The sequence below is a fragment of the Hyla sarda genome, chromosome 3 (assembly GCF_029499605.1).
Source record: "Hyla sarda isolate aHylSar1 chromosome 3, aHylSar1.hap1, whole genome shotgun sequence".
In the NCBI taxonomy this organism is placed as follows: domain Eukaryota; kingdom Metazoa; phylum Chordata; class Amphibia; order Anura; family Hylidae; genus Hyla; species Hyla sarda.
In genome coordinates this window covers 313539452-313561504 of record NC_079191.1, presented here as the reverse complement: position 1 = coordinate 313561504, position 22053 = coordinate 313539452, and the positions used below count along the sequence as shown (strand labels likewise).

Sequence of the window (22053 nt, the reverse complement as noted above, 5' to 3'; positions counted from 1 at the left end):
TCTCGGGAAACACCCAGTTTAGAAGAGGTTTGCTATGGGGATTTGCTTCTAAACTGGGCATTTCCGGAGACAGGTGTCATCAGAGAGGATTTAGACAGAAAAAAACAACCTTAACTTCAGACGCTCATAAGTACTGAAAGGATTAAGATTTTTTAATAGAAGTAATTCACAAATCTGTTTAACTTTCTGGAGCCAGTTGATATATAAAAAAAAGTTTTTTCCTGGAATACCCCTTTAAGGTCTCTGAGTCACTGGTCACCTCCGTAGGCCCTAGCTGAACTGTATAGACTTTACCATCTGTCTACCCTTAGTAAAGCTACCGTTATCCGTAACTTGGTGTCTGAGTCATTATTGACCCCGTGCCTAGCCCAGGATCTAGCGGTATACCTTTGGGTGGTATCGAGGATAAACCACACCCTGGCATCATGAATACAATGGGTTAATTTCATCTGCCCCTAGAGTAACAACATCTGCCCTTATCCCCCCCCCCCCACACACCACCACCCGTTACCACAGTATATTATCTCTGTAATATGCATGTGTTATCCCTATACTGCGACATCACTGTGGATACTTACCCTGCACCATGACATCATCATATATATTAACCCAGTAATCGTGAAGTCACTGTGTGTATTATCCCTGTACTATGATATCACTGCATATATTAACCTTGTACCCTAATGTTACTGTACATATTTACCTTGTACTGCAAGTGACAATACAGGGTATGCACAGTGACACCACAGTTCAGAGTTAATATATACAGTGACATCACAGTACAGGGATATTATACAGAGGGATGTCTCTGTACAGCGATAATATGCAGATTTGGCACTACAGGGTTAATAAAAGCAATGTTGTCACAGTAGAGGGTTACTATACAGTGATGTCACTGTACCGGGATAATATGCAGTGATGTTCCCTTACAGGGATAATACTCACAGTGATGTCACTGTACAAGGATAATACACTGTGATGTCACTGTACAAGGATAATACTCACAGTGATGTCACTGTACAAGGATAATACACTGTGATGTCAATACAGGGTTATTATACACAGTGAGTAGTAGTACAGTAGTAGTGCTAGGGTGTGTGTGTGTGTATATATATATATATATATATATATATATATATATGCCTACTACTGTACTGGTACCCACCCTATCCCTACTACTGTATTACCACTCATGTGCATACCAGTGACTGTGCTGTGCTCACTGACCTGGCTTATCCATGCTATATGTATATAGTATGAGCCAGCCAGGGCAGTGTGAACAGCACAGTCACTGGTATGCACATTATTTACAAAATGCTGGAGGAGTCATGGGCAGCCAGGCACAGGGGGCTGCATGCTGACCGGACCCTCAGGTGACCTGTACAATAGGCAGCAAACGCAGAGCACTTACTGGCAGCAGCTCACAGGAGGGGAGAGGCTTTTCTTTAGACTCCGTTGAGCAGCCGGGGGAAGGGTCAGGCAGAGAGGTAACAGACTTGCCTTGTGCCCAGCACATGACCAGCCCCAGCAACAACTTTTCTTACAGTGGCAGAGGGGGATCAGTTCTCAACAGTGAATGATGTTGATGTAAAAGTTGCGGTGGTCGGGGCCAAAGCGAGGCCCACAACAGTGTGAGGCCTTAGGCGGCAGCCTTTGTAGCCTAATGCTAGAGCCGCCTCTGCCTGCACAGAATGGGAATCTCACCCTACAAGTCTCTTTGCTTGATCTCGCATTTTTAGTTAGCAAGTTAGCAATCTTAGCTTAGCGCGTAGGTTTTTTATCTGTCCAGCAAACAACCTGCATGGATTTTATTTTTGTTAAATAATTGGTTTTTCTACAGTGGATATTCATGGTAATGCAGAAGTGGTATGTTGACTGATACAGATTCCTGTAAAGTGGCTCTAGTGCAAGGATATTCTACTGTATGATCCGCTAAAATTATGTTACCAGTGTGAATAAATACCTTTTTTCTGTACAGTAAATTGGTTCCACATAATAAGCTTTATATACATGTTTATGTAAACAGAGATTACAGATCATCAGTATAAGGACTCATGTCCTATTTAGGTCATTTTCAGACCATGCTTGCTAATAAAACCATTTCCTGTTATTTCAGAAGGAAGACACACACTGAATGGAACAGGCTGAATTTTCCACTTACTGCAGACTAGAACCAAAACGAACAGGAGCTGACAGATGCTACCTCATACTGTCACGGAGAACTCAAACGCCCTGACGTTGTATATTAACTCTCATTGAACTTCCTAAAAATTTATCAGCTTGCCGTAGCTTCAACCTCTCAACCCCAATGTTTACTTTAGCAACGAACAAAACTGTAAATATGAGAACACATCAATATCTAAATGTTGAATGACACAAAAAATTGTCAAACACCTATGACACAAATACATAGTGAATATCAAGAACAGTATGCACATTAGGGAATATTTTTCAGAAAATGACCTATTGCTTAAAGGGGTTCTCCCTTGCTTATACTGTTTTTTGTTATTATGTTTGTGTGTTATGTGTGTATAAGTATGTGTTTTTTTGTGTGTGTTGTGATTATGTATATATGTATTTTCTTACCTTTTTTGAAGACCCGGAAGCAGGCCCCTTTTTCTTCTAGCGGCTTGCTGTGTAACCTCGGCCTCCGCCATGTTGTGTTCGGTAAGTGGGATGTCGGGGGGTGTGTTCTTGCTTCTGTCCTTCCTATCTTCTGACGTCCGAGGCAAATGTTTTCTTCCTGTTACTTCCGTGGCTCAGCGACGAATCTGCGGCCTCTTCTGGCGCATGCGCAGGTAGTTTTTTTTTTTTTTTTATACCAATAAAGTTTTTTTTGTCTAATTGACTGTCTGATTAACTGTCTGCGCTTGCGCGAAGCTACGCTATTAGCGTAGACCTAACGTACGCTTCGCTGTTAGCGCAGACAGTTTAAATTAGACAAAAAAAACTTTATTGGTAAAAAAAATAAAATAAATACCTGCGCATGCGCCGGAAGAGGCCGCAGATTCATCGCTGAGCCACGGAAGAAACAGGAAGAAAAGATTAGCCTCGGACGTCAGAAGATAGGAAGGACAGAAGCAAGAACACACCCCCTGACATCCCACTTACCAAACACAACATGGCGGAGGCCGAGGTGCACAGCAAGCCGCTGGAAGAAAAAGGGGCCAGCTTCCGGATCTTCACAAAAGGTATGAAAATACATATATACAAAATCACAACACACATAAAAAAACACATACTTATACACACATAACACACAAACATAATAACAAAAAAACTGTATAAACAAGGGAGAACCCCTTTAACCACTTTAGGTCACAGCGAGTTTTGGGGTTTTGGCCTTGAGGCCACTTTAGCATTTTCATTTTTTCTTTCTGCCTTCTAAAAGCCAAACCCTTTTATTTTGGCATCCACAGAGCCTATGAGAATTATTTTTTTTGCACGAGCAATTGTACTTTCATTTTCCCATTATGCATGGCCAAAACAAAAATATATTTTTTTTTGGGCGGGGGGGACAAACATAAAACTGCAATTTTGCTAATTTTGTGGGGTTTGGACAGCACTTTGCATGGCACTGATCAGTGTTTGCAATCTGAAGATTGCAATAAATAGTCTCCTAATGGGACTAAAAAGTGTAAAAATAAAAATTTCAACTAAAAAATAAAAAATAGACACACTTTGTATTGTCGTGAGCAGAAATGTCAGATATTATGTTAGTGATCCAATATGGAGAACATCATAAACCTATTACAATACCAGGTCCTAAATTACTGATTTTCGGTCACATTCCAACTCAGAAAAAAAAAAGTAGTACCATAATAGAAGAGCTTGTAAAGATTGGTATTATTTTCGTCATAGTGACCCACAGAATAAATATAATGTCAGTTTTACTGTAAAATGTACTGAGTAGAAATAAAAACCCCAAAAAAGTAGCAAAATTGCATTTCCCTACCAAAAATAATATTTTTTTGGGTTGCAATGTATATTTTATGGCAAAATAAAAGGTGTTGTTACAAAGTAGAATTCGTCAGGCAAAAAACAAGCCCTAATATGGGTCTGTAGAAGGAAAAACAAAAGCTATGGCTCTTAGAAGGCAAAAAGGAAAAAAACAAAAAACACAAAAATGAAAATTTCCTTAGTCGTCAAGGCCAAAATGGGCTGTGTCCTTAAAGGGGTCCTTAAAATTTTAAAGAAGACAGCAATTATGCAATTTTTGGAGGGTTTTATATTTATGCAATATACTTTACAATAAAACATTTTATCTTTTTCTGTGAGTCAATATGATAAAAATGATACCCTTATTTACATGCTTTTCTTTTGTTGTACTGCTTTTAACCCCTTAAAGGGGTACTCTGCCCCTAGCATCTTATCCCCTATCCACCGGATAGGGGATAAGATGTCAGATCGCGAGGGTCCCGCCGCTGAGGACCCCCGGGATCTCCGCTGCAGCACCCCGCTATCATTACTGCACAGAGCACACTTGTGCGTAATGACGGGCAATACAGGGTCCGGAGCATTGTGACGTCACGGCTCCACCCCCTCAATACAAGTCTATAGAGTTTGCTCTGTGCAGTAATGATAGCGGGGTGCTGCAGCGGAGATCCCGGGGGTGCCCAGCAGCGGGACCCCAGCGATCTGACACATCTCATCCCCTATCCTTTGGATAGGGGATAAGATGCTAGGGGCAGAGTACCCCTTTAAGGGGTTAAAAGCAGTACAACAAAAGAAAAGCATGTAAATAAGGGTATCATTTTTATCATATTGACTCACAGAAAAAGATAAAATGTTTTATTGTAAAGTATATTGCATAAATATAAAACCCTCCAAAAATTGCATAATTGCTGTCTTCTTTAAAATTTTCTGCCACAAATATTAATTTATTTTCATTGGGCCACACATTTTATAGTAAATGGAAAAGTGTCAATACATGGTAAAATTGGTTGTACAAAAAAACAAGCTCTAATATGGGTCTGTGGTTAAAAATAAAAGGAGTAATGTTTCTTAGAAGGTGAGGAGCAATAAACGAAAACGCAAATGGGTCCTTATCTTCAGTTTGCACTCTGGCTGCTAAACCTAGCAATAAGGGTCTTAAAAAATTGTTTGTGAATGTAAAAATGTTGCTGGTCTTCATATTTTGTAGTAAAGATTATTAGGCCTGATTTTGGAGTGTGATGTGGATTTCTTTAAAAGGAGAACTCTGGCAAAAGTAAACTTCTCCCCATCCTGTGGAGCATGTAGCTGATCACGGGGGTCAGACCGCTGGGACCCCTGCGATCTCCAGGACGGGACCCCGGCTCTCTCAGTGAGGAGCACGTGTTGTCTACTGGTAGACGGCATGCCCTCCATTCATTTCAATGGGAGCACCGATGATGCCAGAGTGCTGTAGTCTGGTCTTTTCGTCACTTTCATAGAAATTAATGGAGCTCCTTACTGAGCGCCAAGTCCCAATCGCGATCACCTACTTATCCTCTATCCTGTGAATAAGGGATACATTTATTTTTACTGAACTTCTTTAAATCCACAGCATTCCCTTGAAGCAAGTTTTAGTTTTTGGCCCAATTTCCCCATCTACAGAGCCATACAAGGGCTTGTTTTTTTTAATCAATACAGTGACCCCCTCGACCTACGATGGCCCCGACATACGATAATTTACACATGCGATGGCCTCTCAGAGGCCATCGCATGTTGAAGGCAGCATCAACATACGATGCTTTTGTATGTCGGGGCCATCGCATAAACGGCTATCCAGCAGCGCTGAATGCTTCAGCTGCCACCGGATAGCAGTTTACGGTGTCCCGTGAGCTCCAGTAATGATCACTCGCCTGTCCTCGGGGCTCCGGCGCGTCCTCTTCGGGATCCTCTGCATCGTCGGCGATCTCCATCGAAGCCATCACGTCGCTGTGCACGCCGTCACATCATCCAATAGGAGCGGCGTGCGTAGCGACATGATGGCGGCGACGGAGAGCGCGGTTGCCGGGGGAGCAGAGGCCTTGCCGGAGGGACGCGGCGACAGCGACATGCAGGGCAGCGGTGACGAGCGGTGACGTTCCGGAGCGGCAGGAGACAGGTGAGTACAACTTTCTCTAACAGTGGTCTACAACCTGCGGACCGTTGGCTGTCCGGGCATGCTGGGTGTTGTAGTTTTGCAACATCTGGAGGTCCGCAGGTTGTAGACCACTGTCCTATACTTTATATTGCACGGATCCCTCAACATACGATGGTTTCAACAAACGATGATCCGTTTGTACTTCAAAAAATAAATAATTTAATGTAGTTTGCTGTGTGTACTCCTCAGATTAGTTCATTTACAACAATACCCATTTAGTAGTGTTATCATTATGTTGTACTTTTTTTTTTTTTACCCCATTTAACCTGTACACCCTGAATAAAAAGTGATCAAAAAAAAGAATCATCAAAATAAAAAAAACGTATAGATAAAAACTACAGATCACGGCACAAAAAATAATATACAATACCTAACATACCTAATATACAGAAAAATATAAAAGTTATAGGGGTCAGAAGAGAACAATCTAAACACACTGATTTTGTTCAATAAAGTTTGCCCTCTTAGTAAAGTAGTACAATAATAGAAAAACTATATAAATTGGGTATCGTTTTAATTGCATCGAGCTACAGAATAAAGAGAACATATTTTTACCATAAAGTGCACGGCATAAAAAACGAAACTAACAAAAGTTGGAAAACTGAAGTTTTCTTTTCATTTTCCCCCTGCAAATAATATTTTTTTTGGCATCGCCATACATTTTACAGTGAAATGAAGTGTCTTTACAAGTTGGTCAAGCAAAAAAAAAAAGCCCTCAAATTGGTCTGTGGTTAGAAGAATAAAAAAGTTATGGTTCAAGGCCAAAATAGGTCCGTAAGGGGTTAAAAAAAATGTTAAAGATTATATATATATATATATATATATATATATATATATATATATATATATATATATATATATATATACACACACACACACACACTTTTTTTTTTTATCATCATCATTATTTATTCTGACCACTATAATTATTATTTTCTTTACTTTTTTTTGTCTATGAAGCTCTATGGGGGATAATTTGTTTGCATCATAATCTGTAATTTTTTTTTATACCAGTCTGACATTGATCATAATTTTTTATTGCCTTTCATTAAAATTTTTGTGAGATGTGATGAGAATGGCAAAAGGGGCGATTAGAATTTATTATATGGGAAAGGGGAATTTTTTGGTTTAAACACTTTATGGGCTACTAGGGAACCTCTATAAGCACTCATTCCATTGCTAATTCAGTTGAATGCATTGCTATTGCAATAGATTGAAGATTGTTCCACTGAAGACCAATGATATCAGAGATTGCTCTACTCCATACACGATTGACAGTCCAGGACCAGTATACACATCCTGTGTTGTCAACAGGTTAAAAGGAGTTCTCCCATTAAGACATTCTTTGTCCATAGGCTTTATCACTACCTTATCTCCAGGTAAGTATATACCTACTAAGGATCTAAGTAGCTATATACTTACCTTACTCCCTGGCACTCCACCCCTGACATGACCTTATAGTCAACCTTTAACCCCTTAAGGACCCGGGCTTTTTCTGTTTTTTCATTTTCAATTTTTCCTCCTTAACTTTAAAAAATCATAACTCTTAAAAATTTTCACCTAAAATTATATATAATGGCTTAATTTTTGCGTCACTAATTCTACTTTGTAATGACATTAGTCTTTTTACCCAAAAATCTACGTTGAAACGGGAAAAAAAATCAATGTGCGACAAAATTGATGAAAAAACACTATTTTGTAAGTTTTGGGGGCTTCTGTTTTTACGCAGTACATTTTTTGTCAAAAATGATACCTTATCTTTATTCTGTAGGTCCATACGGTTAAAATGATACCCTACTTGTATAGGTTTGAATTTGTATCACTTCCTTAAAAAATCATGAATACATGCAGGAAAATTTATACGTTTAAAATGGTCATCTTTTGACCCCTATAACTTTTTTATTTTTCTGTGTTCAGGGCGCTTTGAGGACTCATTTTTTGCGCCATCATCTGAAGTTTTTAGCGGTACCATTATTGTTCTGATCAGACTTTTTGATCACTTTTTATTCACTTTTTTGTGGTATAAAAAGTGATAAAAAATGCGCTATTTTGGAATTTTGATTTTTTTTGCGCCTACGCCATTGAACGAGCAGTTTAAAAAGCAGTATATTTTTATAATTAGGACATTTCCGCACCCAGCGATACCACATATGTTTATTTTTATCATTATTTACATAATGTTTTTTTTTATTTTTGGAAATGCCGGGTGATTCAAACTTTTATTAGGGGAAGGGATAATTGAAAGGGTTAATGATTTTTTTACACTTTTCTTATGCAATATTATAGCTCCTATAGGGGTGGCTATAACATTGCATTAACTGATCTTTTACACTGATTGATCCATCTCCATAGGAATGGATCAATCAGTGTTTTCGGCGATTGAATGCTCAAGCCTGGATCTCAGGCTTGAAGCATTCATTCGGCGATCGGACTGCAGGAAGGAAGGTAAGAGACCTTCCTCCTGTGCTACAGCTGTTCGGGATGCCGCGATTATACCGCGGCGATACCAAACAGCTCCCTGAGCTAACCGGCACATTTTACTTTCGTTTTTAGCTGCGCGGCTCAGCTTTCAGTGCGCGGCTAAAGGGTTAATAGCGGACGGCACAGCGATCAGTGCCGCGCGCTATTAGAGGCGAGTCCCGGCTTCACTATGACGCCTGGCCCGCCGCGATATGTGACCCCGCGTTATATCACAGGACCGGGACCCAGGACGTACCCACACATCCTGGGTCCTTAAGAGGTTAAAGGGGTACTCCGCCCCTAGACATCTTATCCCCTATCCAAAGGATAGGGGATAAGATGTCTGATCGCGGGGGTCCCGCCACTGGGCTGCACCCCTCTGTCATTACTTAACAGAGAAAACTTGCTCCATGCGTAATGACGGACGATACAGGGGCGGAAGCATCGTGACTTCACAGCTCTGCCCCCTTGAGACGTCACGGCCCGACCCCCTTAATGCAAGTCTATGGGAGGGGCGTGACAGACACCACACCCCCTCCCATAGACTTGTATTGAGGGGGCGGGCTGTGACATCACGAGGGGGTAGAACCGTCATGTTACAATGCTCTGGCCCTTGTATTGCCCGTCATTATGCATGGAGCGAGTTTGCTCTGTGCAGTAATGACAGAGGGGTGCTGCAGCGTTGGGACCCCCGCGATCAGACATCTTATCCCCTATCCTTTGGATAGGGGATAAGATGTCTAGGGGCGGAGTACCACTTTAAGGAGGGAAAAAGCTAGGTCTCCAGGGCATGTATTATGTTGGTAATGTGTCAGCATAGAGCCAAAAATGGGGGGCTGGGGAGTCATAAGTATATAACTTCTTTGATCCCAGGACAGACCCTTTAAGGTTTCAATTGCTTGCAGGCTGCGTACCAATTCAGATTTATAAGACCCTCTAAGTAAATGTAAAAATAAGCCATAAGGCCTTAAATTTCTGAATACACAGCTCAACTCCTGCCCTATAGAATCGGCACTAATTTAACACGCCTACTACACAGTTCGGAATTGGGCAGCCAGGGCTATACCAGCGATTGCTGGATCATCCATGAAGATCTTTTCTTCCATTATTCATCAGTTGCCTATGACCTTTTACACAGGGCGATGTGCAGCTGATGAACAACAATTCTTATACCTGCCCCTTGATCACCAATGAGTTTGCTTGTTGGCCGGCCAATTGCTGGGCCTATAAGGCCCATTCACATGTTGGAAAAATTCCAGGCAGACATTTTGTGGGCAGCAGGCATTGGCAGAATAAGCCGACACTAGATCTGCTCGGAAATGCGGTCTGTATTGACAGAAATGCATTGTTGAGCGGAATCCACTGAAAGAATGAACATGTTTGGAATCTGAATTTTGAAGGCAGATGTTTCTGCCACGAAAATTCTACTGTTTGTATGGTGCAGCAGAATTCCATTGAAAACATTGGGAAGCTGCTGCACCGGAAATTCCCAGCAGAATTTTTCCACTGGATCCCATTCTAAAATTTTGCTGTATGAATGGAAACTTACACAGGACCATTCGCCCATATTCTACAGAAAACATAGCAACTACTCTTCTGTTGATCGATTCATTTTTGGCTGATGACTGACTGACTTAGCAAAGGAGAGTGAAGGCTTATTTTCTTAAGTAGGTGGTGGTGGGGGGCTCCTACTTCAGCCAATCACAGGATGGAGGAAATTGCTTATCCCTTGGTATAAACAGAAGATTTTCTCACATATTTCTCAGTTTAAAGTGGTACTCCAGAGAACTGACTACACACAAAATAGGAGATAAGGGTCTGACCACGGGGTAAAGTCCAGTCACTGGACCCCCCCCCCCCCCCCCACCATCTCCCGTATTGGGCATGGACTATTTACCCGTCCTCAGCTCTCTGGGACCTTCCTGGATGGGAGCTACTGACTGCGCGCTTAGACAATCACCAGCCTCCGCGATCTCCCAAATAAGACGACGATTGGCTGAGCGGGCAGGTTCTCATCCAGAAAGGTGGGGATTGGAGCACATTGAGGACCGATAAATAGCCGAGGCCCTGTATAGGAGATCACAGGGGTCCCAGTGGTCATACGACCTGTCATCATACACTTATTCCCTAGGCTTTGGATAAGGGGAATAAGTCTACAACACCGAAATTGAATCAAAAAGTAGTGCACTGAAAATTTTTATAAAGATATATAAGTATTTATTAAAAACATGCATATAAAAAATTAGACACAATATTAAAAGCATCAGAGCACAACAGAAGATAGGTATGGAGGGCCCCTAAATATGGATACAGAAATGTACCGTATATACTCGAGTATAAGCCGACCCGAGTATAAGCCGAGACCCCTAATTTCAACCCAAAATCCCAGGAAAAGTTATTGACTCGAGTATAAGCCTAGGGTGGGAAATACATCATCCCCCCCTGTCATCATCCAGACCCCCGTCATTAACATCCTCATCATCATCACAGCCTGTCACCATCCAGACCCTCATCATCACCTGTCATCATCCCCTTGTCATCATCCCACACCCCCCTTCATCATCCCCTTGTCATCATCCCACACCCCCCCTTCATCATCCCCTTGTCATCATCCCCACCCCCCTTCATCATCATCCGACACACCCCCCTTCATCATACCCACCCCCCTTCATCATCCCCTTGTCATCATCCCCACCCCCTTTATCATCCCCTTGTAATCATCCCACACCCCCCCTTCATCATCCCCTTGTCATCATCCCCCCCCCTTCATCATCCCACACACCCCCCTTCATCATCCCACACCCCCCCCCCTTCATCATCCCACACACCCCCCTTCATCATCCTCTTGTCATCATCCGCCCGCAGTGGTCTTCAACCTGCGGACCTCCAGAGGTTTCAAAACTACAACTCCCAGCAAGCCCGGGCAGCCATCGGCTGTCCGGGCTTGCTGGGAGTTGTAGTTTTGAAACCTCCGGAGGTCCGCAGGTTGAAGACCACTGCGGCCTTCGACATAATCCAGCCCCCTCTCGCCCCCCTTTAGTTCTGTACAGTACTCACCTCCGCTCGGCGCTGGTCCGGTCCTGCAGGACTGTCCGGTGAGGAGGTGGTCCGGTGGGATAGTGGTTCCGGGCTGCTATCTTCACTGGGGGCGCCTCTTCTCCGCGCTTCCGGCCCGGAATAGAGGCGTTGCCTTGACAATGACGCAGAGGTACGTTGGCAATGAACGTACCTCTGCATCGTCGTCAAGGCAACGTGACTATTCTGGGGCCGGGCCCGAAGCGCTTAGAAGAGGCCTCCCCGGTGAAGATAGCAGCCCGGAACCACTATCCCACCGGACCACCTCCTCTCCGGACAGTCCTGCGGCACCGGACCAGCGCCGAGCGGAGGTGAGTACTGTACAGAACTAAAGAGGGTGAGAGGGGGCTGGATGATGTCGAAGGTCGCAGTGGTCTTCAACCTGCGGACCTCCGGAGGTTTCAAAACTACAACTTCCAGCAAGCCCGGACAGCCGATGGCTGCCCGGGCTTGCTGGGAGTTGTAGTTTTGAAACCTCTGGAGGTCCGCAGGTTGAAGACCACTGCGGGTGGAGAGTTCACTCGAGTATAAGCCGAGGGGGGTGTTTTCAGCACGAAAAATCGTGCTGAAAAACTCGGCTTATACTCGAGTATATACGGTAATAAAGAACCACAATACAAAATAGCATACAGAAGAAAGAAAATATGAAACAAAGGACAAAGGACAATAGACTCCAGCATTAGCAAAAGGAGTAATCCAGAGGGGGTGCCAGACCATACCTACCCAACCCTAGAATAATACCTGGTGCTCTGGTGCTTTTAATATTGTGTCAAGTTTTTTTTTTACTGTATATGCATGTTTTCAATAAAGAATTATATATCTTTATTTCATGTTTTCAGTGCACTACTTTTTGATTCAATTTCTGTGTTGTATATCTATCAGTGCACTTTTACCTACAGTGTTTGGTAGGGAAGCTCTTTATCGGAGACCATAAGATGGATAAATGTCTGATAAGTTCAGTTCCCTGTACTACCCTTTTAAATGTCAAAAGAAGGAATTTTTTTGTGAATTTTCTGTGTTTAGTCTCCCTTTATTGGTTTTTTACCAATAGCAGCCAACTTTTTAAGCTATTTTGAAAAAAGTAAAAATAAATCAGATCACACTTAATTGAATGTAATCAGATGATGGGAACATACAAAAGGCAATTATAATTTTACCACTTATCTTGGTAAAGAGAGGCTTTGCATTTAAGCACCCACTATATTTTACTTATTAAAATTTTCCATCATTTTTCTGTTCGTTACATGGTGGAACACAACCAGGCACTGTTCAGTGGCATGGGAAATATTCCCTAACAGAAAATCTTCTCTTGAGCTATGTAACATGTGAAATGGTAATTCCAATGAAGGACTAAGAGGACATAGAAGCCATTACATTAATATGGGGCATCACAATGTATAAGGGATTCCAGTAAGTTGTCTAGTTGCTATGTAAAATAATAGTAGGGACTACTTCTAGTCCAGTTATTTCCAGTGTTGTACACTTAGGGAATTATTAAAATTTAACATAGCAATCGGGGGAAAAGAAAGGCAGCTGTTGTTGTTCTTACCTGTTGGGACTGGTACCGCTGTGGATTCTGCAACATATATTGATTCTGGGACTGCGGATATGGAGACTGTGACTGCTGGTTGTAATATGGCTGTTGGCCTTGTTGGCAGTAGCCACTTACACCTTGCTGACCGTACTGAGGCGGCATCTGTTAGAAGAGCCAAGCAAAGTACACATGAGTCAACTTGCATGGGGTCAAACCACTAAGACTCATTCAGTCTACTGTAGAGCTTGAACAGAAGATGCATTCTGGTCAGTAGTATTTTATATGTTGTCCGAGCTTTATGCAATATTACATTTTTGAAACACACTACCCTGAATAAACTATTGAAATATGATGCTTAAATGAATTTCTGAACAGAAATAACAGAGCTGGAAGTACTCACATTCCTTACAATTCCAAATGTGAACGTTTGCAATATTATTGGAAGACAACCTTGTTTGTATTAATATTTTGTAGCCTCGCTCAGTGGTAGAATTTTCACACTAGGTATATTAGGAAATGCTAACACTGGATAAGCTGACACTTTGCAACATATTTTTTAGATTTTTTTTAGATTAGTGTAGAACCTCCTTCTTGTAGTTACACGATTGTATACACTGGAATACATTTGTTATCATAACATCCATTTCTTTTCCAGTTTTAAAGTGAGCATATATAATTGGGTCGATGTCGTATGGGTGACTAGAGAGTATGGATCAATGGTTGACTGACAACCACGGAAATGAAATATTCAAAATGAGCAGCATTCAAGCTTTTAACCAATTAGTACAAATAAAATGTCCTCAAAGGACTCATAACAGTGGCAGAATGTTAAAAAGTACTGTTCCAAAAATATCCTTTGTAGTATTTACGCTCCATAAATATGTAACAATACTTGTGAGGTAAAAAAGCATTTATTCTCTTTTGGATATGGCCTCAGATGAATAACTGTGTTCTCTACATCACTTGGGAAAGCCCAGAGCATAAAACACTAAAATGTAATTAACACAACATGGTATGCATCCATGCAGACCAAGAGCGACCAATGTGAATGTTTAAATCAGATTTAAACATAGGGGGGAAACAAATACAACACATTCTTTGCAATGTAGTTTGTGTTTTTTCTTTATTTTAACCAGATCTACATTATTAGAAGCAAATTCAAAAAGAGATACCAAGAAAAGAAAAATAGAGTGCCTAATAGGGTGAAAACATTTGGGGCTAGAAAACCACAATAATTCACAATGCCAATATACCTACTTTACGCGGCTGTGATGGGCCATAACTTAAAAATTGTAATTAGGTAACAGTTTAGTCCTTTAAAAAAAGGTTAAACCGGCTAACAACCAGAATAAAGGTAAATATAATAGTGAAAAAGCTTCCACAATTATTTTGCAATAAGGCAAAGAGAAAAGAAATAACAAAATAGACTTGTTATGGTCAAAAATGACGTTTTATAAAGATCAACCTCAAAGTCCTTATATCTAAAGAAAAGCAGGATTCTCAAAACACATAATACATAGGTCAATGTCTTATGTCTAGTAATCTAATACACATAATACATCTCTGTTTCAATAAATACATTCTGCCCCCCCATGGTTTAATAAATCACAAGATGGAGTTAGTTCCATAGTTTCCTGCTCTTATAGTAAAGAATTTTAGTCCATTACGATAAGAAATTAGGTTTATTGTATTAAATGGTTTTTACAAAGGTGTACTCTACTAACTATTACCCTTTGTATCAATTTACCAATTATGTTCTTATTTGGTCACACAGAATTGGAAAAGCTTATAAAATTACAGAATTATTATTTACAAAACCTTAAAATTTTATAAGTAAGGCTATGTTCACATCAGTTCTGTTCGGTTCCTAATAACGGGGCTGGATGTGTGACACTAGACATCAACACACACCGGACATCAACAGATCCAGACAGGCCTCATTCCCTTTGAATGGGGTGCATCGTGGTTACGTTAGTTTGGATATGAACATAGCCTAACAACAATCTAACGCACTTGTTGTGCAGCATAACACATAATGCCAGTAGATTAGTGGGTATACTATACAATCAGATTTTGGATGTCAGAACTTGATGACCATGTTGTGCTGTCCCCCTAAGCTGACACAGGTTTAGATAGTCCCTATTTGAACTAACTGAGAATTTCTTAGGGACGGCACAGGGTATTGTAAAGTGGGTATGTATATTAATGCTAGATCAATATATACTATTATTTGCCTGGGGTGTATATAGTTTGGGTCAACTCCCCACATTTTCTTTCCCTTTGTTTTTCGTAGTCATGTCTGACATTCACATGTTTCCTCCCCCCCCTCTCCGCCACCTATTATGTTTTTATTTCTTGTCATTATGATGTCATGCTTTAACATAGGTACTTTAAGGGGTACTCTGGCCCTAAAAATCTTATCCCCTATCCTTTGGATAGGAAATAAGATGTCTAGGGGCAGAGTACCCCTTTAAGTTGATGGCATATACACTGTGGCTTTTGGACAGGGGATAAGATGTCTAGGGGCGGAGTACACTCTATACAGGACACACGTTTCTAAATTAATTTAGAAAATTCTGAAAGACCTCAGCTTACAGCTGCTTAGCAACAAATCTATATTTACTTTAATTGTAGATTTTAAGCATATCCCTTCCTATCCAATCTGCAATATAAACATTCTTAAAAAAAAAAAAAAAAAAAAAAAAAGATAAAAATTATCTACCCGCAATCTTTTTTTTTTCTTTATGCTTCAATCTACAGTAACCATTTCAACATGTAGACACTTATGAAATCCTAATAACTTTCATATTTATGCAGCAATTTGAGTGTGTGTGTTTCCCATAGATTATTAGGTTTTAATGAATGTCTGTTGCCATTAAAGCCACAGACATTTTTATATGCAAGAACACCCATATGCTTGAGAAACACACTTCATTCATTGCCTTGTGCCCATATGTTTGGTTTTGATATATCACATTTCAGTAGCAACTCTGCGGTATTATTTTAGGCAGTTAGGATAACACTTAAACCAGTGTTAAATAGACTGTAATACTCTGACAGAACATTAAACATATTTTCATTAATGCCTGAATATGTTGTTTTTGTGCTCATTTTGTTGGCTTTACTTGAGTGACAAATTACTTTTAGCAGAGAGAAAAGGCAAATGGAGACAATAAACAAATTAAACCCTCCTTATTCTCAAGGGCTCGAAACTTGAGATTTTTTACTACTGTACATTTTTATTCACTATGTGTCAAAGTTTAACAAAGTCTTTCCTTAAAAAATAAACAAGATCCAAAAAAATGACAGTTGAATAATATCTCAATCATTATCAGCTGTTATATCTGGAAGGGGTTGCTGAACACTAGTAACCTCTTGTATTATTATTTAGAATTGGGAAATAATATGCCTGTGGTTTACGGTTTGAGAGTTGTATGAGAAAACTATTACATTCCCATATTGTAAATGAATTCTATTACTTGCATTACCAGAACTTTAGGTATTACCATCTAACTCAATGGGGTTTATTTACTAAGAGTGGAGTGTAGGTTTCTTTGTGGGTTTTGATTCCCGACAGGTATGCACTTTTCCCTACTTTTTACTTTTTAAAAAAATTTTTTTTACAACTGTTCTGATCTGTCATGTTTTTCCAAGCTCAAATCCACCACCTTTTCTGTGGAAACCTTAGTAAGCATGTTGGGATTTTTCAATACTGTCATGGACATGCCCATTTTGTCAGGACCACTCCCCCTTTATCTCGGGTTTGTTTATGTAAAATGGAGGGTTTTGGTTTTTTTGGTCGCAAATTGTATCGCACGGAACGTGTGACACAATTTGGACGCGAAACCAGAGAAAAATAAATAAAAATAAATAAATAAAGAGTCTGAATCATGTTAGTAAATAAACCCCAATATATGTTATAAATGTCTCATAGATGTCGCTAGGAAGAATGGGCAGTAGCCAGAAACCCAATAGACAACCAAGCCGCCTGTCTTGCACATTACACAGACATTAATGGGAGTTATCACTGGGGGTTACTCCACAGTGGCAAATCTAGACCAGAATTCCTAAAATTTCTCTTGTGGGCTTCCCTTCTCCACAAATCCATGTCGTGTGCAGTTACCTGTAAAACGATACTCCATCACTTTAAAATGTATCCCATATCCCCAGGATTGGGGATGTGTCTCATCTCTGTGGAATCTGATCTCTAGAACAGGGCATTTTTTCTCCCGTTGCATGGAGTAGCATATCGGCATGAACTCTATGCTCTGTCTGTGGGGATACACTGGCGCTTCAATAAAGAATGCATGGAGCACGTGAATGGCACTCCGTGCACAGGAAGAGGTATGATCCAATTTCCAAAATGTTATTTAAAAAACTATAAGGAACAGACCATTTAAGGGGGTTATCTGCAAGGACAGTTTTTTTTTTTTTTTTTAAAGAACAATGCACTCACCTCCAGCGCTCCCTCAGGTGTCCTTCTCCGGTCCCCAGCTGCGATCCTCTTTCTGAGAGAAAGCATAATGCCCAGGTTAAGAGTAATGTGGGGGCACAGTGTGTCATATTGCTGTTCACCTAATCACTGGCCAGAGTGGGACATTGCTTCGGATAGTGATTGGCTGAGTAGCAGTATGACACACTGGTCCCAGATGTCCCTCTCTCTTCCAGGATCGCAGCCAGGTCTGAAGCAGGACACTGGAGGCACCTTTGGAGCACTTAAAGGGAGTACAGGTTTATTATATTTATTATACACTGTAGTTTGGGCACTGTTCTTTAACGCCTTAGGAGAGAGATACGGTCAGGATAACCTTGGGAAATGGAACATCAATGATGGCGCAGACCTCTGTGTTTGTTGTGTAGTATTTTATTAATAAAAAGATGCAAAGTAATATTAAAATGAGCGTTTCTAGCCCAGACCGGGCTCTTCCTCAGGCAACAGGAGAATTCTACAACACGTGTAATTTTATAACATCAAACAGATATGCTTCCAGGTTCAAACACTGTACTGGTCGTAATGAATGGGCAGACTTGTGTACTGCTCATACAGCTTGATGTGATTCTCTTCACTGCGCCTGCGTTGTCCCCAGGATATATCAGGTTTCCTCCATCGATTTATTTAAATTCTTCCTTTATATCAGAAATGTTTGCCCTTTTTTAAAATTTGTAGTAGCATTACATTGTTTTTATTACTCACCTTGTTTGCCATATTTTATTGTGTGTTGTATCATTTTATTTGGTTCGCTCTTCTCATATGTATCCATTGGTTCCGGTTGGACCGGTACAGTGTTTGAACCCGGAAGCATATCTGTTTGATGTTATAAAATTACACGTGTTGTACAAGGAAGAGCACGGTCCGTGCTAGAAACGCTCATTTTAATATTGCGTTGCATCTTTTTATTAATAAAATACTACACAACAAGCACAGAGGTCTGCGCCACCACTGATGTTCCATTTCCCAAGGTTATCCTGACCTTATCTCTGCTACACACCGGCTCTCCTGCAGAAAATCCGGAGGAACCAGGAGGCTGCGACCGATCATCACATATTACAATCCATCATAGATGTTATGCTCTCAGCATAAAATCCAAAGGCAAGGGTCCATCCTGCTGGCCCTGTTATTCTCTATTCTTTTTGTTATACTCCTGGTTGATCTGCACGAGGTGTGCACCCGTCTTTTTTTCCTTTTTGTATTTACTGCTCTTTAACCCCTTAAGGATACAGCCCATTTTGGCCTTAACCCCTTAAGGACTGAGCGTTTTTCCACTTTCATTTTTCCTCCTCACCTTTTAAATATCATAACCCTTTCAACTTTGCACCTACAGACTCATATCATGGATTTTTTTTGCATAACCAATTCTACTTTCTAATTTCATCAGTCATTTTACCCAAAAATCTACGGCAAAAAAAATAAATAAAATTAAAAACATTTTGTATCTTTTGGGGGCTTCAGTTTCTACGTAGTACATTTTTCAGTAAAAATGACACCTTCTCCTAATTCTGTAGATCCATATGGATTAAAATGATAGCCTACTTATATAGGTTTGATTTTGTCTTACTTTTGGAAAAAATCATAACTACATGCACGTAAACTAAAACATTTAAAAATGTCCTCTTCTGACCCCTATGACTTTTTATTTTTCATATGAGGATGTGTGATTGCTCATTTTTTGCACTGTGATCTGAAGTTTTTTAAAAATTTTTATGGTATAAAAAGGTGAACAAAAATAAGCTATTTTCGACTTTGGAATTTTTTTTTGCGTGTACGCCATGGACCGTGAGGTTTAATTAACGATATATTTTTATAGTTCATACATTTATGCACACGGCGATACCACATATGTTTATATTTATTTTTACAGTTTTTTTTATGGGAAAAGGGGGGTGATTCAAACTTTTATTAGGGAAGAGGTTAAATCTTTTTTATTTATTTTTTTAAATCAATGGATGCCAGAAAGTTAAACAGATTTGTAGATTTGTAAATTACTTCTCTTAAAAATTCTTAATATTTCCAGTACTTATTAGCAGTTGTATACTACAGAGGAATTTCTTTTCTTTTTGGATTTCTTTTCATGTTCATGTCAGGAACTGTACAGAGAAGGAGAAGATCCCCATAGCAAACCTCTCCTGCTCTGGACAGTTCCTGACATAGACAGAGGTGTCAGCAGAGAGCACCGTGGACAGACAGAAAAGAAATTCAAAAAGAAAATTTCCTCTGTAGTATTCAGCTGCTAATAATTACTGGAAGGATTAAGATTTTTTAACAGAAGTAATTTACAAATCTTTAACTTTCTGACACCAGTTCATTTAAAAAATAAAATAAAAATTCCACCAGAGTACCCCTTTATTTTTGCATTTTCGCTTTTTCCTCCTCGCCTTCTAAAAATTATAACTATTTTATATTTCCATCCACAGACAAATATGGGGGCTTGTTGTCTGCGCGACCAGTTGTCCTTTGTAATTACGTCACTCATTTTACATAAAATGTATGGCGAAAAAAAAAAAAAGATAATATTCATGAGGGGAAATTGAAAAGAAAAACTATTTAGCAAATTTGGGAACATTTTGTTTTCATGCTGTATAATTTACCATAAAAAATGACGTGTTTTCTTTATTCTGTGGGTCAATACAATTAAAATGATACCCATGATCGCATACTTTTCTATTGTACCGCTTTAAAAAAAAAAAAACTCAAACTTTTTAACCAAATTAGTGCGTTTAAAATCCCTCTATTTTGATTATCTATAACGTTAAAATTTTTCCGTATAAGGGCGGTACGAGGGCTCATTTTTTGCGCAGTGATCTGTACTTTTTATTGATACCACATTTTCATATATGAAGCTTTAAAAGTTAAACTGTCATCTTGCTCCCCCCGCACTAATTAGCAGTACTGGCTGGTAGCGTGGGGGACGCTGATCAGTTTGATACCTACCGCGCCCAGATCCGCCCCACCGTTTGGCCGAAATCTTCGTTTTTCTGTATATACTAATTAAGAACTAATTGGCACAGGCAGGGTAACTGGCACTCTGATGTCAGCACCGCTAGTCCGCAGCGCCAGCCAGCTCATTCCTCCCCTCCCTCCACCTCTCCCTCTTTTCCCTGCTCTGTAATGAAGAGGAATATTGATGAGCGGCGCTGACGTCAGAGTGCCAGTTACCACTTAATTCGCATATACAGAAAAACAAAGATTTTGGCCAAAAGGCGGGGTGTATCCAGGCACGGTAGGCATCAAACTGATCAGCGTCCCCCGCACTACCAGCCAGTACCACTGGTTAGTGTGGGGAAGAAAGATGACAGTTTTCCTTAATTTTTTTTAATATTATGTGACAAAAAAGCAGCAATTTTGGAATTTTTTATTTTATTTTATGTTTATGCCATTCACCATACAAAATCAATATCATATTTTGATAGTTCGGACATTTACGCATGAGGCGATAACAAATATGATTAGTTTATTTAATTTAATTTATTTTTTTACACTTTCTAGGGGTAAAACTGGGAAAAAGGGAAGATTTACATTTTTATTGGTAGAGGGGATTTTTTACATTTAACTTTTTTTTTTTTTACATTATTTTTACTTTTTTCTTTTACACTTTAATAGTCACCATTTGATTGCTAATACTGTTCAGTGCTATGCATAGGGCATAGCACTGATCAATGTTATCGGCGATCTTCTGCTCTGGTCTACTCTATCTCAGACCAGAGCAGAAGACCCCTGGAGACAGACGGCCATTATGGACGATCGGATCCCCGTGGAAGCGCTGTGGGCGATCCGATCATCCATTTTACTGACCGTACTGCGACAGATGCCGTGATCCGTATAGCAGCTTTGACTTGCCGTGCCTGACACGAGCACCACTCCAGAGCTCGCAGTCATGTACAGGTTGTAAATGTACGTCATCGTGCGTTAAGTACCAGGGCACCAGGACGTACATTTACATCCTGTGTCGTTAAGGGGTTAAAAAAAAATTATGAAAACCCTTCCCGCCACATAACCCCTTTAAGAAGAAAAGGAAATGCGTTGTGACTTTACCAATTACTTTACCAAATTTCTTACACTCTCAAATGCTGTATACAGCCCCATTAGCGCACATTTGCTCTCGGATGGAAAGCAATTCCATGAATTGCAGAAGGCAACACCTTCCTGGCTTAGCTATTAGAGTCCTATTACACAGGCCTAGCAATCAGCCGTCATTTTTAGGTCGATACCATCTTTAAGCATGTTACAAATAAAAATCCTCATTCATCAGCCGCACATTGCTCCAAGTAAAGTGAATATGTGTCCCACAATGAAGCATGTAAGGGGCAGCACAAGTGACCCATGTAACTGGCTCATTAAACAAGTGTCAATCTATTTGATTAATGCTTGCATTGGGCA

General features: G+C 40.2%; 1 protein-coding gene across 11 annotated transcripts in view; it reads right to left on the bottom strand.

Annotated features, from left to right (window-relative positions):
- The window catches only part of ARID1B (AT-rich interaction domain 1B), a 405450-nt gene that overhangs the window by 286114 nt on the left and 97283 nt on the right, over nt 1–22053 (bottom strand). For 10 of the 11 annotated variants that reach the window (XM_056567064.1, XM_056567065.1, XM_056567066.1 and 7 more), the window contains one exon: nt 13194–13340. The exons of the other annotated variant lie outside the window; for it this stretch is intronic. In XM_056567064.1, the coding sequence (XP_056423039.1) occupies nt 13194–13340 (147 nt within the window). The remainder of the gene's footprint in view (nt 1–13193; nt 13341–22053) is intronic. 11 annotated transcript variants of the gene reach the window in all.